Source organism: Python bivittatus, unplaced genomic scaffold (genome assembly GCF_059951505.1).
Source record: "Python bivittatus isolate LINGU-HERP-01145 unplaced genomic scaffold, Pbiv_v1 ctg000200_np1212, whole genome shotgun sequence".
In the NCBI taxonomy this organism is placed as follows: Eukaryota; Metazoa; Chordata; class Lepidosauria; order Squamata; family Pythonidae; genus Python; species Python bivittatus.
Window position 1 is genome coordinate 13,410,754 of NW_028277040.1, and position 15,355 is coordinate 13,426,108.

The 15,355-nt window shown below is 34.4% G+C and overlaps 1 protein-coding gene across 2 annotated transcripts in view; it reads right to left on the bottom strand.

Moving 5' to 3' along the window:
• Nucleotides 1-1,017: 1,017 nt before the first annotated feature.
• The window catches only part of PMS1 (PMS1 homolog 1, mismatch repair system component), a 49,051-nt gene continuing 34,713 nt past the window's right edge, over nucleotides 1,018-15,355 (bottom strand). For both annotated transcript variants that reach the window (XM_007425312.4, XM_007425311.4), the window contains exons 8-13: nucleotides 14,572-14,715; nucleotides 13,509-14,344; nucleotides 11,516-11,971; nucleotides 6,956-7,086; nucleotides 4,335-4,495; nucleotides 1,018-3,057 (exon numbers count right to left, since the gene is read on the bottom strand). In XM_007425312.4, the coding sequence (XP_007425374.1) occupies nucleotides 2,893-3,057; nucleotides 4,335-4,495; nucleotides 6,956-7,086; nucleotides 11,516-11,971; nucleotides 13,509-14,344; nucleotides 14,572-14,715 (1,893 nt within the window). In that variant the 3' untranslated portion in view covers nucleotides 1,018-2,892. The remainder of the gene's footprint in view (nucleotides 3,058-4,334; nucleotides 4,496-6,955; nucleotides 7,087-11,515; nucleotides 11,972-13,508; nucleotides 14,345-14,571; nucleotides 14,716-15,355) is intronic.

Below are 15,355 nucleotides of genomic sequence, written 5' to 3' on the forward strand. Positions count from 1 at the left end.
CCCCCAGCCCCCCCAAATCCATCCACCACAATCTTCAAAGGCCACCTTAGACTTCAAAACTCCCCCCTTACCTTCTTCTGGCCCTTGCTTTCTGTCACACTCCAGTGTGCAGGAAAAGGCGGGAATTCATCTGGGAGACCCCCGCCCCAACAGGCAGGAGGTAGATACTTAAATGCAAGCCCTTTAGCTCATAGGCAGGCACCAATGCAATGCAGTTCGGTCTAGTGGTGAAGGCACCAGGCTAGAAAGCAGGAGGCTGTGAGTTCTAGTCCCCCCTTAGGCCTGAAAGCCAGCTGAGTGACGTTGGGTCAGTCCCTCCCTCTCAGCCCAACTCACCTCACAGGGTGGTTGTTGCAGGAATAATAAGAGGAAGAAGTATTAGGTACATTCACTGCCTTGAGTTATTTATAAAAATAAGGAAGGTGGAATAAAAAATCTAAAAAAAATCATTCCAGGAAAGAAAGGCAAAAAGGTAGATTCACCTTTGCCTCCTTTACCTCAACTTTTTGTCATCCAACCCTCCTTCCCCCTTCCTGAATGACTCCAGGGCACAAAACAGTATTGGCCATCATGGCCATGCCGGGGGTGGGGGGGGATGTGAGGCCTCATCCAGCTGCAGGAATTTGGCAGGATGAAGAGGGATCCCCACCCAATTACCATCCACATGGCCCTCTTTAAGGCTCCTTTGAAGGCTAGTTAGCCCACTACAGAGGTTTCCTTCAGACAAATCTCCAACTTCTGGTGACTCAGTAAGTCTACATATAGAATTGCTCCTATGTGTGCTTTATCGTTACTCCCTAAGTAGACCTGCAGTTACACCTTTGCTTATTGTTGACACATGCCTGAAAGGTAACATTCATATTACAAAGACAGATTACTCTAGTTCATTATTTCTTAAACCTTTTGTTCTCAGGAGCCCTTCCCACTTTTAAAAATTATGGAGGACCCCCAAAGGAACTTTTATTTGTATAGGTTATATTTATCAATATTTACCACATTAAACATTAAAATTGATGCATTTGTAGAATATTTATTTATTGAATCATGAAAAAATAACATTAAATCCATTAGATATTAACATTAATATTTTTCATGAAAAAACCCTATTTTTTAAAAAAATAAAAAAATGAGAAGAGTAACATTGTTTTAAATTTTTATAAATACCTTTTGCCAGATATTAACCTGGCAAATAATTTTGATTTCACAGACCCTTGAGAGGGTCTTGGGGGACCCCCAGACCACACTTTAAAAACTCTGCTATAGTTGAAAGCCTGGTTCACACATCCTGCTAAGCTGTGAAGTACAGAATAGCCCCCAATAGCTGGATTCACAAGTGATTAGGAAGCCATAAGCCATGGTTTATGAAAAACAAGGGCCAAGTTTGCACAATATGCTAAATCAAACCATATTCCATTTTAGATCCACCTATGAGTCCAGCCAATAGTTTGAACAATGTCATTTAGCAAGTACTGTGCAAAATTAAGATTGGAGACTAATTTTCTCCTCACTCTACTTTAGCTGGGAATCTGAATTTTAGTTCTTTTTAAATATACTACCATAGTAAAATTGAAGGAATGTATGGGTGTTAATTTTTAATAAAGTGGAAGTATACATGCCTAAGGGATGCAAAATGTGCCCATCCCATGCTGGCATCAGTTTCTTGCAGGCCTTCTTCTCCCCAAGACCATTTTATCTTGGAGAAGGGCTTCAGGCTGGCACTTTTCACATATTATTTTACTTTTACAATTGGCCTCTCTACTGCCCATTTGTTATGTGATTAGACCAGAATAGCTTTCCTCAAAGTGGTGTTCTAGATTTCTTAGAACAAAAAGTATTTGGAAGGTAGTGCATTAAGGAAATTGACTAGAGGATCCCAGGTATCTCTTTACTCTTCTTTATCCATGGTAAGTTACGTTTATTTCTTCACATTCTCAAATGCTGCAAAAGGCATTTAGGCAGCAATCCAAAGTCCTACCTCCAGTCAGATTGGACAGTACTGGGTAGGTAAATTAGACATAGCATATCACAGCTTCTTCTGCCTTTTGAATATTTCTGAATTTCTATTTCTATATGTAATAGAAATTCTGCTCACATCATTTGACTTCAGTCAGATTGCTTCATCAATCTAAACTTGAAGACATAATAGCACAGTGAAAAAAATCACAAATCCAGATTTATTTCTGGTCAGTTTAATACAGACTGTTGAAATTATCAGCAGTCTGAAAATCATCCTGCAGTGGTTACCTTGAATCATAGCTACATAAAGCTATGCTACATATTAAGAAGAAAATTTTAGTTCACAAATTAGGTGGTCATCTCATACTTATGCAGGTAATCTGTACTGATCAGATGCTTTGGTTTTCATGAAATGTTTCATTAATCCTTTTGAAATATTTAGACCTTGAGACCACTATGCGGCTATGTTGTTCCCAATCTAAGATAATCATGTTTGAAAATTGCTTCTCTGTGTGCATTTTATTCAAGAATAGCTTATAAAAAAATTAAGAAGTTACACTGAATGTATTTTATATCAAAAGTATATCTAACAAGAGAAATATAAACTCTATTTTTACCCATTTTGTGAACAATGCTTATGAAAATAGAAATGCATTTTTTATTTTAAAAGTTTTTCTTGCTATTTTCACAAGGTTGTCTGTCAATAAAAGTATGCAATATTAAATATGTAAGTCCACCTGATAGCAACTTGGAGTATACACACATGGAAAGAAGTATGAATTGTTTTCAATATATTTTCATATGAATAACAAGGAATTATTTCAGAACACATTCCAATACAGTAATTATAGCCAAATACTCATTTTAAAAATAGTAAATGTCCATACATGCATAAAAGGGTGAAATATGATTTTAAACAGTATTTTCTTCTCCTTGCTAGTTATTCTGTGGAATGTTTGTTAAGAAATGAATAAATGGACGACCATGGACACAGTTATTAAGTTGGGTTCCAAGTTGCTTCCCCATTCTATATATGGTGTTCTGTACATCTTCCTTTGATAAATACAAAGGCAATTGTCGAGATAGTCGGACTGCTTCTCCCTATGAAATAAAAAAATATGAACATTAGATAGTGATTATAATGTACTGAATAACTGAATGAATTGGGGTGAATGACTTAATATTTTCTACTTTAGAAAAATATACTCTTATTTTGTCTGAACACCTGATCTACTAAAATAAGAATTTCTGCAAACATAATGTGGGATAGTTCCAAGAAGTATAGAGAAACTTGACAAGTGGGTGATCTTCCATTACATTATTTTCCTTCTTTGCCTAATCTTATATACATTTTTTAAAAAAACAAGACCAAGTTTCAGAAACAAATACAATGAAACTGATTCTGTCCCAAATCCAAGTACTTAAGGAGACCATTTATTCTTTAGTGCTGTGTTGAAAAAGATTAAGGTTTCGCACTGGTATAGACGGTTTTCTGATATATCCTAGTTGCACAGTTCTACTGACACTTCATTGGAAGAAAAGATGAATATGTACAATTTGAGATTTACAGATAGGATTGTGTAAAAGACATTTTTTCACTGCCATTATATTTTCTAATTAGAAGCAGTGTAAATAAGAAAAAAGGGAGATGGAATACTTTCATCTAGAATTAATTACATGATGTTCTCAATTGTGAGAAAAAAGGGCAAAGCAAACAGAATCAAATGGAGAGGAAGTCAGAAATATAGAGATACTGGTCTAATGATTCAATGGGACAATATTTAATTGAAATCTTTTCTGCCAGTTGCTTTTATGCCTTCTTTGATCACTGAACCTTTTCCTTTGCTCATATCTTCATTACTCAGAACTGTCTTTAAAAATTCTATAGCATTTTTTGAGTTGGTTTTTGTGATAGACAAATTAACACAGCTAGATGAATGCTTATTCAATGCACATTTCATTTAGGCATAATCAGTATCTTGGATTAAGTAGAACTTTAATACTAATTAACTATTTAAGTATTTAAGTAATTAAGTATTTTAATACAAATTATTATGACCAGACAATTTCTCACAACCATCTCACTTCATGTATATTGTATAAATACATGTTTAGTGTAATGTGGGACTATGCTTTGTGTTTATTATACTGCTTCCATTGCAGAAGCTACATAATTTTTAAAATGTAGATATAGCCATGTTATTTTCAATTAAAATGCATACATCTCATAACTGCAAATTAATACTCAATAAAAGTAGTATTCCAGTTATTCAATTTAATTTCTGCTTCTGGTATAATTTTCTCACCTCTCAGAGAGCAGTATCTTATATTTAAGCATTAAGCTATGGAACAATCTTTTGAGAATACAACATTCTTACCTCCAAATAGTTTACCACTTTAAGAGGTCTGCATTCATAGACTTCTTGTGCATTATTATTTATCACAGCACTTAGAATTTCTTTCAAATCTGATATACCATAGTACGGCAGACAGCTGGTCATTCCTTCTATTTCCAGCTGACTTTCCACAGCTGAAGTACCTTATAGTAAAACAAATACATGATATATGGAATAACTGGATATAGTTTACATACTGTTCTGATTTGTATATCAAAATAGGTACACTGGCAAGCAATGCCCTAAACAACAGTCATTAACACATGGTTGTGCTACAAACACTTTCACTAGATTTGCATAATACCTTAGGACTGGGCAAAGTACCCTTTCTTTAACTAGTTTTAAAGCAGTTGAATCTTTTGCAAAACTCACAAGGGTGTTTCAGAAGCTGTCTTGTCTGTCTCCACATGCATACATTGCTAGGATGATCTTAAGCTTCTTGTTATTTTAAATTTTAGTGAAAATTAAAAAAGCTTATACTTGTTACCGAAAATAAGATTAAAAAGTCAAAGATTAAATAACTTGCTAGAAGATTTGCAGGCAGTGTTATTGTGATCCTAAATAACCATGCTAAGACATGGTACTTCTTTTTTTATAATAATTTTATTAAAAATTACAATTACAGCAATAAAAACTAACACAAACTAAAAAAAAATAAAAGAATAAAAAGCAAAAAATAGAAGGTGCAGAAAAAATAAAAATAAAAAATAAAAATATAGTAAAGAAAAAGAAAAGATATAAAGAAATGATTTCCCCCTTTATCACAAGAAGTATAAACAATTTTAGTAACTTATCACCTTCTCTTAAAATACAACAAATGATCTGTTCTTCCCATATCCCATCTCTTATGCATAAACACATCTGTAAAGCCTCATTTCATTCCTGTAAAAGTCCATTAAGAGTTACCTGAAATAACAACATATCTATTTTAACCGTGATCATATATACCAACTTTATATGAACGTTAGTTAATAGCCGCAGTACTATCTTTCCTCTAATTCTCCTGCAGTTTTTTTAATATGTTATTATTATTTATTTTTATTTTTTTAGTATTCTTATTCTTGATGCTATGCAAACACACTGAGAGCTCTTTGCACCAAAGTCAAATTCCTTGTACGTTTACATACTTGGCCAATAAGGTATTCTATTCTATTCTATTCTATTCTATTCTATTCTATTCTATTCTATTCTATTCTATTCTATTCCATTCCATTCCATTCCATTCCATTCCATTCCATTCCATTCCATTCCATTCCATTCCATTCCATTCCATTCCTTTTACTTCTAATAATCTTGATCATTAGTTCCTTCAAATAATATCCTAGGACTTTATTTCTTTTCATTTTTTCTTAGTCCCTTCTCACAAAATTCTTCAAAGCTTTAACAAGCCTCTTTTGTAAATCCAATACAGGAAAATTATCCAGGTCACTCTCTTGGTTTGTTATTTGTATATTCCTTTTAATTATTAAGACATCAGCTAGTTTCTTTTGTATGTCCAGTGTAACATCTTTTTTCCATGTCATTCTTGCCATTTTTAAGTGCACTTTCAAATCAGTCTCAATCTTGCCAGGTAAAACTACTACTTCTATAAAATCTTTTAAACAGTCTATCTATAGAGGCAGACTCTCTTAAAATTAACTTCTGGGTCTATTGTTCAAAAATATCCTTCAATATGTCCAATGTTAAAATATTTTGCTTCATTCTGTATTTGTAAGTTGAGTTTGAGTGTTCTTCTCCTTTAATTATAATCTTTCATTCCTTCTAGTTCCCTCTAGTGTCCAATTTTTAAAGTCTTATTTTTTTAAAAAAAGAATTCAAAACAAAAGCATTTTCCCATGGGAAGGATTCTTTATAGTTAATTCCAAAATCTTATTTCAAATTTATCTGGACCCTACAAAAGTTAGTCCATTTGTAACTTTCCAAAATCAAAGTTTTAATCACCCTTTTGCTTTTTATTCCAAAAAATATTTTTTTAAGTCCTTAAACTCTTGTATTTAAAACTTCTTTTGCTGAGGATTGAAGGAAACTCACCCAGTGCTGTAAAACTTGTCAATCCAAAGATTCCTAATAACTGAAAAGCAGTTAACAAGCAATTTCTGAAAGTGATTAGAAAAGGAAGTATGCAAACTCAGTGTCCTTTTGAAGGCAGTGACTATGGTTTCAGCAAGATGGCTATTTCTTCATCTTCCAGAGCTTTAAACCTGCTGGAGACTGCTGTCTTGCGGTCTCCTCCCAAGGAGCAATTGTTCCAAAGCACTTGTGGATGATCTTAAGTCCTCTCCTTGTACAGAGGAACTACGAAGAGCTGGTCTACTCGCTGCTCTTCATTCCACTGTGGTCATTGGCTCTGCTTTTAGAAAAGACATCTTCAGTCTGCCATTTCTTCCCTGGAAGTCCTAACACATGGTACTAAAGATGGGCACATGATAGAGAATAATGAACTTACTCTCTAGATTTATACTAGATTATTAAAACCAAGTGGATTAAATGTTGTTTCGGTCATAAATGTGTAAAGAGCCACAAGTATCATCAGTTTCCTGCTGTAATATATATTAAAAAATAATACTAAAAACTATGTAAGTCAGCAACCAAGATATAGATACCTGATATAATCTTTATCTTAAATCCATTTGCTACAAGTCTGGAATCCAACAAATAGGATGATCCATCAAATCTTGCACTTTCCCTAGACATACTGCAGAGCACTTCCATATAACGATAGTCACTAAAAAGACTGGATTAAAAAAACATACACAAAATGATATTCTTAAAAAAAGATATAGAGAATAGAACTGTTTTTTAAAAAGTGTTCCAGAAAGGCAGTATGTATATCAAAGAGTGTAGGGCATTGTTTGTTTTTTATTTTTACAAATACTTGTAGTTAGCTTATACTCCCTGAATGAAATGGTACAAAAGCTTCTATTACAGCAAAACCTCTATTTAACAGACATCATTTAGCAGACTACAGAAGCAGTAGACAAAATTTCTGCTGGGGCATCCCCTTAAAATATCTTCTGGGTCTGTTACATCTGTAGACAAAGCACTTAAATTTCTGTTACAAATATATTTACATCATTTGCATAATTCATTGTGCAGATGAGGTAAATCACTACAACTGATGTACTTTCAGATTTTGTGAATATTTGGGCATAACAAATACCCCATGTCCCTGAATAAACCTTTCAATCAACACTGTATGACACCTGTAGAGATTTGCAGTTTAGGAAGCTACACCCTGGTAGAATTCTTATTTCTAACCCTCATTTGTCCTATGCTAAAAACTCATTAAGGTTGCTGTCCAAGTATATCTGTTGCAGCCAGAGTCCTAGTTTTCTGGATTACAGCCTCAGGAGCCCTATTCTTTGTTTTCACCAATATTTCTTTTCTGCATTTTCTTTGTCACAAATGCAATATCTAATACCAGAGAAAACAAAACCAGAAAAGAAAACTTTCTGTCTTGCACTTTGTGTGTCTGTGTGTGCAACAATAGTTTGGTTAGGAGTCCAAGAGAGGGCAGCAACTGTATGGGAATCTCTGAGGAAAGAGAAAACAACTTTGTCAGCACTAGAGGAGAGTGTGGCTGAACAGTTCTTCCTAGTTTTATCAAACTCACAAGGAACTTAGCAGCTATGGCCTAGGTCATATTATCCAAGATACGTAGAGTAAACTCTCAAGTAAGGCTGTGACTTTTTCAATGGCTTCAAACTCCTTGGTTGGAGAATCAGCCTAAACCTTCCTGCACGACTGTCAATCTAGAGACTCAAGATTTAGAGACTGAAAATGACTTGGCTATAGTTTACCCTTGAGCCTGCAGCTCCTACAGTCTTTTCCTAGAAAGATGTCTGCGAGCCTGAGAATCTGTATTGCCTAGCCAGTTTGATATAGGCCTGACAGTGAGATATTAACAAGAAGACCCTTACCCAAGCATTGCAAACACAAAATAACTATTAGAAGGTGGAGGTTTGTTGCCTCACCGTAGGCATATATGGAAAGTGAAATTCAAGACCATGTGACTCCAACAAAGACTTGCAAGGACTCATACTAACTTGAGAGAAGAAGCAAAAAATAAAATGCAAATAAAAGGTAAAACTACAAATGAAAGAACCAACCTTAGCAAACTCTGAGAACTCCACAACATTCTTGCTAGAGCAGACAAAAAAAGAATTGAAGAAAAGGGCAGAAGCCATGCCCTTTCAGCTTGGCATCAAAGAAGAAAGGTTTCAGTCAAAAGATTCTTTCTATACTTTGCTCAACATGATTTACAGAGACCCCAATAAAAGAACAAGTACTTCTATCTCATACTACAGCTATTTCACAGAACATGATCTGTTAGTGAACAAAGATAGGTCTTCTCCCTGACTTGGAACTACTAGTCAGCATTAAAGCTTGGATTAGGTCAGGGCAATGCATCCAGGACCTTTCGAGTCCTGTCGTTGCTGCCAAAAGTGGGCGTACCAGCAAGGATTAGGTGGAAAGTATGTACTAGTGGCATCAGTCTCTTTAAACACTTGAATTCTTTTCCTTGGGCTGAATGAAGCCTTCTAAGAATCAATGGAACAATCTAAAGTTTAAAAGGTATACTTGGTTACTGAGGAGGGAATCTCAATGATACAACGGTAGATTGAAATGAACATGAAGAAATAGTAGACTTATTACACCTTGCAATTAACCTCACAATCCTTTATACATTTATTGCAATGCGAGGTGCCTTTCCATCCTTTGGCACTTACTTTTGAATCTGCCTCAGATAAAGCTATTCCCTAAGAATCCAAGAATGAGAAAGTATTTGGTTGTGAGAATGTGTTGGTTGTGAGGATGTTGTACTGCAGCAGCTAAATGAGGCTGCCAGAAAACCCTGACGAGATTTTTTTAGAACAAGTCAATTTTCCATGGTGCTGAACGATCCCCCTTCTAGCAAGCTCCTATCCTTGAGTTCTTAACAAACTGTGGTGCCTCTACATTCTTCTAAACTAGTGGGACTCTATTCCTGTCCTAACTACAGATACTAACACTATGTACAGCGCTGCTTAAAAGTTTATGAACCCTTTTGAATTTTCAATATTTCTGCATAAATATGACCTAAAATGTGATCTGTTCTCCACACAGATCCTAAAACTAGATAAAGAGGACCCAATGAAACAAATGAGTCAAAAACATTATACTTGTTCTTTTTATTCATTGAGAAAAACGATCCAAAGCTACATATTTGTGTGTGGCAAAAGTATGTGAACCTCTATGAGTATCAGTTCATAGGAAGGAGAAGGTGAAATTAGAGCCAGGTGTTTCAATCAATGGGATGATAATCAGATGTGAGTTTAAGAGATCCTGTCTTATTTAAAGAACAGAATTTTGGGTATTCACTATCAGAGTCTGATCTTTACAATACAGGATGTGGAAGAGTGTCATGGCTTGAACAAAGGAGATTTCTGAGTACTGCCAAAAAAGAGTTGTTCATGCTCACTAGCTGGAAAAGGTCACAAAACTTTTTCCAAAGAATTTGGACTCCACCAGGCCTCTCTTGCATTGGTGAATGTCAGTGTTCATAAGACCACCATCAGGAGAACACTGAAAAACAATGGTGTGCATGGCAAGAGTGCAAGGAGAAAGCCACTACTTTCCAAAAAAGATAATGGTTGCCTGTCTACAGTTTGCAAAAGACCATGTGGATAAGCCAGAAGGCTACTGGAAGAATGTTCTGTGGACAGATGAGACCAAAATAGAACTTCTTGGCTTGGATGAAAAGTGTTACGTTTGGCAAAAGGCAAACACTGCATTCCAGCGTAAATGAAACATGGTGGTGGCAGTATCATGGTTTGGGCCTACTTTGCTACTTCTGGACCAGGGCAGCTTACCATCACTGATGGAACTATGAATTCTGAATTGTAACAGCAAATTCTACAGAAAAATGTCAGGGTATCTGTCTGTGAACTGAAGCTCAAGAGAAAGTAGGTCATGCAGCAAGACAACAACCTAAAACACACAAGTTGTATGACCAAAGAATGATTAAAGCAGAAGAAAGTTAATGTTTTGGAATGGTCAAGTCAAAGTCCTGACCTTCATCCTATAGAAATATTGTGGAAGAACCTGAAGTGGGCAGTTCATGTGAGGAAGCCCACCAACATCCCTGAGTTAAACCTAGTCTGTTGAGAAATGGGCTAAAATTTCTCCAAGCCCATGTGCAGGACTGATCAAGAGTTACGTTTTAGGTCATCTTTATGCAGAAATATTAAAAATTCAAAAGGGTTCACAAACTTTTAAGCACCACTACACCATAAACAAAGGCATTTATTGTGCCCATATACTGCCTCCTTTCACAACATTGGAAGACAACAATCTGCTTTTTGTTATCTGTTTCTTTTTGAGGGTCACAGTTCCAGCTGCCTGCTTTTTTCTTTCATTATGTCACCCACGCTTAAACCACTTCTAACACTATACATGTCATTAAAGCTGTACAACTGAGTGACACTATTTCAACTGAGGGCTGCTCATCAGGTGTATTTCGGGTCCTCATGCACTGTAACAACCATGGGACTTCCTCTACGTTCCACTGGCATACAAGACACTGTAGATAACATTATGACAGACATTATTTTGAGTGAAAGAACAGATGCCAAGTGGTTTCTAAACTTTTCATGCCATTAACCTTTTTTTTGTAAATTGCTTTAAGCATTCTAAAGAAGAAACAGGATATGAACATTTGAAAACCAACAACAAATAAATGTAATGGCATAGGAAATAGCTCCTGTATGTTCCATTTCTACAGTTAAGGGTAATTAATCTAAAATCTTATGAAAATCAAACCATCCAGTGAATCTATCTAGAATCCATCAGTATTCAAATAAGATATGCATTTCTTGTACTGCCATATAACTATAATAAATATTTTAAGAAAATACAGATTTCTAATAGTAAATACCTTGTAAGAACTCTTATTGTACTATGTCTAATTAGACCTGTTATATACCCCTATATCTTATGTATTTTATCATCCAAAATACATACATTTATTACTAAATTGTTATATTTTAACATTATAGGTTTTTTTACTTGTTTCATTTTATCATTATGTGTTTTAATTTAGAAAATAAAACTATGAACTCAAAACCTATGATTTCCTGTTTACCTAAGATGGATATACTTCTAGAATGATACTTTCACTTTACCTGTCAGTTAATATGATAGGGGTATCCAATTTCTCTATAGGAAGCTTATGATTTTCAATTAGTTTTTTGAAGAGAAGGGCTTCTTCTATTCTGTATGGATTTAGCATCTCTATTTTTTCCTCAGAGGCAAGTATCCATGCATCAGGAAAATTCAGAAGATGGATTAAGCAAGGTTCCTCTTTATCTGACTCTTTCTGTTCAAGCCTTTGAAGTTTTTGCTTGAATGCATCCATGGAGAAAGGCAGTTGTACAGTTTTTACTGCTTGGTAATTATGCTTCTTTCCTATTTGTGAGTTAAAAAGCGTGTCCAATTTTTGCTGATTATTTAAGCAGTCTTTTAGTTTAATCTTGTGCCTTTTCTCTCTCTCCCTCATTGATGTTTGTATATTCTGACACATAGCTTTTCTGCTTTGCCTGTTGTATCGTTCCAGATCTCTGTCAGCTTTTCCCTCATATCTTATATACAGAAAGGGAATGGGAAAGAAGAGAGAGTACATGAAATGTTTTATCACACAATGTTGTAACAAATACATAATTTGTTGCTTTTCATACAGAAAACAATTTTCCTGTTTCATTTTAATACTTTTAGGTCTCATTAGGTCGCTACATTTTCAGTAACGATTCCTTTTTAATACAAGTACAGATAATATATTACAGCTACAGATCAATTATTTGGATTCATTTATTTCTATCAATAAAAAAAAAAGGATATGTCAGAATTTGTGTTCAGTAATAACGGATTGTAGCCAAAGTTCCCCACCAGCAGTGGAAGAGAACCAAAGACAAAATGGACCCCCTCCCCCATATATCTTACATGTAGGCAGAAACTAAGAAGGGCAAAAGGGAAAAAGCTTTTTGCATGAATTAATCCATTTGCATATTGCTGGATGCTGCCCACATCCTAATGCGCACATGAAGTAACTTTTCTCAAAAACATTATGCCTTACTAGTTCCTTGGGAGAGTTAGATCCAGAAAACCATGAAGTTCCTTCTCAGTACTATTTGCTGGCTATTCACAAAGCAAGGTATTAAACTGAACCTGTAATTGTAGCCATGCTTATCACAGAACACATCTTACCAGATTTTAAAAAAGCATTTATTTATTTGTTGGATTTATATCTAGCCTATTTTAAATTCTGTATAACTCGAAGTGGTGTACATAATACTCCCTTATTTCCTCCACAAAAATTATGAGGTAGATTGGGCTGAGTACAATTGATTTATTAGTGAAATACAGTATGAAGCTACATGCTCTCCTGAAATAAATATCACCTTCTAGCATTTAAATATTTGATAGATGGAGTTTATTATATGAGCATTATAACAAAGCTGCATCTAAAGAAACTATCATTTTAAAAATATTAGCTCCCAACAATACATTGTTCTGCTTCTTCCTAAATCAGTTTTTTTTTAAATTTTAAAATAAGTAGGAAAGTTTTATGTATGCATTTATTTAAAAAAATTATTCCATTTGATTAATAAACATCTCTATATGACTTGGGGCATAATGAAAATGTTAATTCTATTTAATCCATAGAATTGCACTGCTGTTGCTATATTTTTTAGAATTTTAATCCAAATGACTAGAAATCCAACAAAATTTAAAATATACTGTTAGTGTTTGAACTCATATTAAATGAGTTGCTGGAATCCCTTATAATAAAGTAAAACACTACATATGTACTGTCTACTTATGTATGAAATATTTTAGGTATTGCCTGTTTAGCAAATGTTAATTATAGATGCAAAATCTGAAGTACAAATTTTATGCAAGCATTTATATATAAAAAAAGTATATGTTTACTTGTGGGAAAACTGAAAAAGCAAGCCCTCTAAATAATTAACAGTAATTTAGAAATTTAAAGTTCAAACTAAACATGCTTCCATTCTATTTCTGGAAATAAGGTTCCATATTATTTTTGAATATGGTGAATCAACCAGGATGGAAACTGCTGACCAGTTTTGACACAGAAGTTAAGTTCAACAATCTTACTTCTTTTTCTCTTCCTCACTCAGCGAGTTCCACATTGCTTCCATTTTCAGCAGTAGTTTTTCTGAGTTTACTTTAGCAATTTCACTCAGCGAATCAGGAGAATGGTCTTGAACAAAAAGCTCAAATGCTGACATGGATTTCCTGATAATCTTACTGCTAATTAAGTCATAGGCTGTAATCTGACCCATTTTATCTTTTATCACATTTGTTTTTTTAACAGTTTGATTGTTACTTTCTTCTTGAAGTTTTGCTGGGTCATCATTTTTCTTTTGAGGTCTTACTTCACTCATATTTGGAATTAAAATCTGAACAGGTTCCAGATTTTCTTCTCTGGAATTTTTAAATGCGTTCCCCAGACTCCATTTATCAGCAGTGACTTCAGAAGAATCTGCAGAGATTATGGCTCTTTCTCGTTTTCCTGCTTCTTGAAAACAGTAATTTCCTGAATCACTCTTCATGCTATTTTCAGATTGAATGTCCATTACAATATTGTTATCTAGATTAAATATTACCTTATTCTGTTGGTCTTGACATGGTACATTATTTGGTTGGTCATCCTGAAATCTATCATCATGAGAAGACTTATATATTGTTTGATTGCCAACTAATTTGTTTTTCTGTATATTACCATTTTGTATGTCATTACTAAGTGAGGACAGTGAAGTACAAACAGGTGGTTCTATACTTGTATGGGATTGGGTTATAACTTCTTGTTCAGCTTCATTAACAATGTCTCTTGAGGTACTGTCAGTTGTATTCATTTCATAAGACACAGAGCTACTTAATGGTCCATATAGTGATATCAAACTCTCTTCAATAGCAAGACAGACAGATTCCTAAAGAAGAATGCAAGAAATAATTCAGTAAATAACTATATATTACTTATTGTTGCAGAACAATTTATTTACCCTCAAGCTACAAGAATTTAATTTTGCCCTTTTTAAAATCAAAGCAATACTAAAAGACCATAGACTCAGGAGCAATTATTTTACTGTATCATCACATTAAAATCTCTATTATCTAATTAAATATTAAGAAAGAGAAAAGGACAGAAAGACTCTACCTTATTATGCACTAATACTTGAGATTTATCGGGTAGTAAATTGACATCCACAGCAGATGGAGGAACAGTAATGTTGATAAAGAAAATCGGGAACAAGCGATTAAAATCCTTGTGCAATATCATGTTATAGTACTGTTGAACAAGCTAAAATATTCATAAAAAAGAATAGAGTTAACTCAGTATTTCTAACTTTGAATTAAATACAATGCCAAATTATTGCTAGAATCTAATGGATTATTTTTCATCAACAAAACTGTGTGGGGAATATTTCCTTTCCCCATTGTAACCTCTCATGTATAAAGCTGCTCAAGAGGACCTACAGGGGTAGAAAGTGCTACAGCACAAGTAGACCTGTGCTGCTGCAATGCTGGATTCCATACTATACCTGTCTGTTTACTTATATTCTTGAGCATACATATCAAGAATTATAGTCACATATCTGGGTTGAGGAAAGAATATCACATCCCTAATAGGAACAAGTCAGCTTTTATTAGGATTCAACTATATGAAATCGTTGCAACAGAACCTTATTGCTGATAAAGTGACACACTACAAGAATGTAACAATATTTCACCTAATATGTTCTAAATGCACAATGCTGACTCAGTAGTTCCATGTGTTAAGAAAGGCAAATTATTGCACATTAGTAATTAGTGAGGAACAGACTGTATTTAAAAAGTTATTTGCACTGTATGAATGTGGGAACTCTTAATTTTATCTTAGGTTAAAGAGAAGGAGGAGGAGGAGGAACTAGGTAACTAATTTCAACAATTAAGAGTTGCCA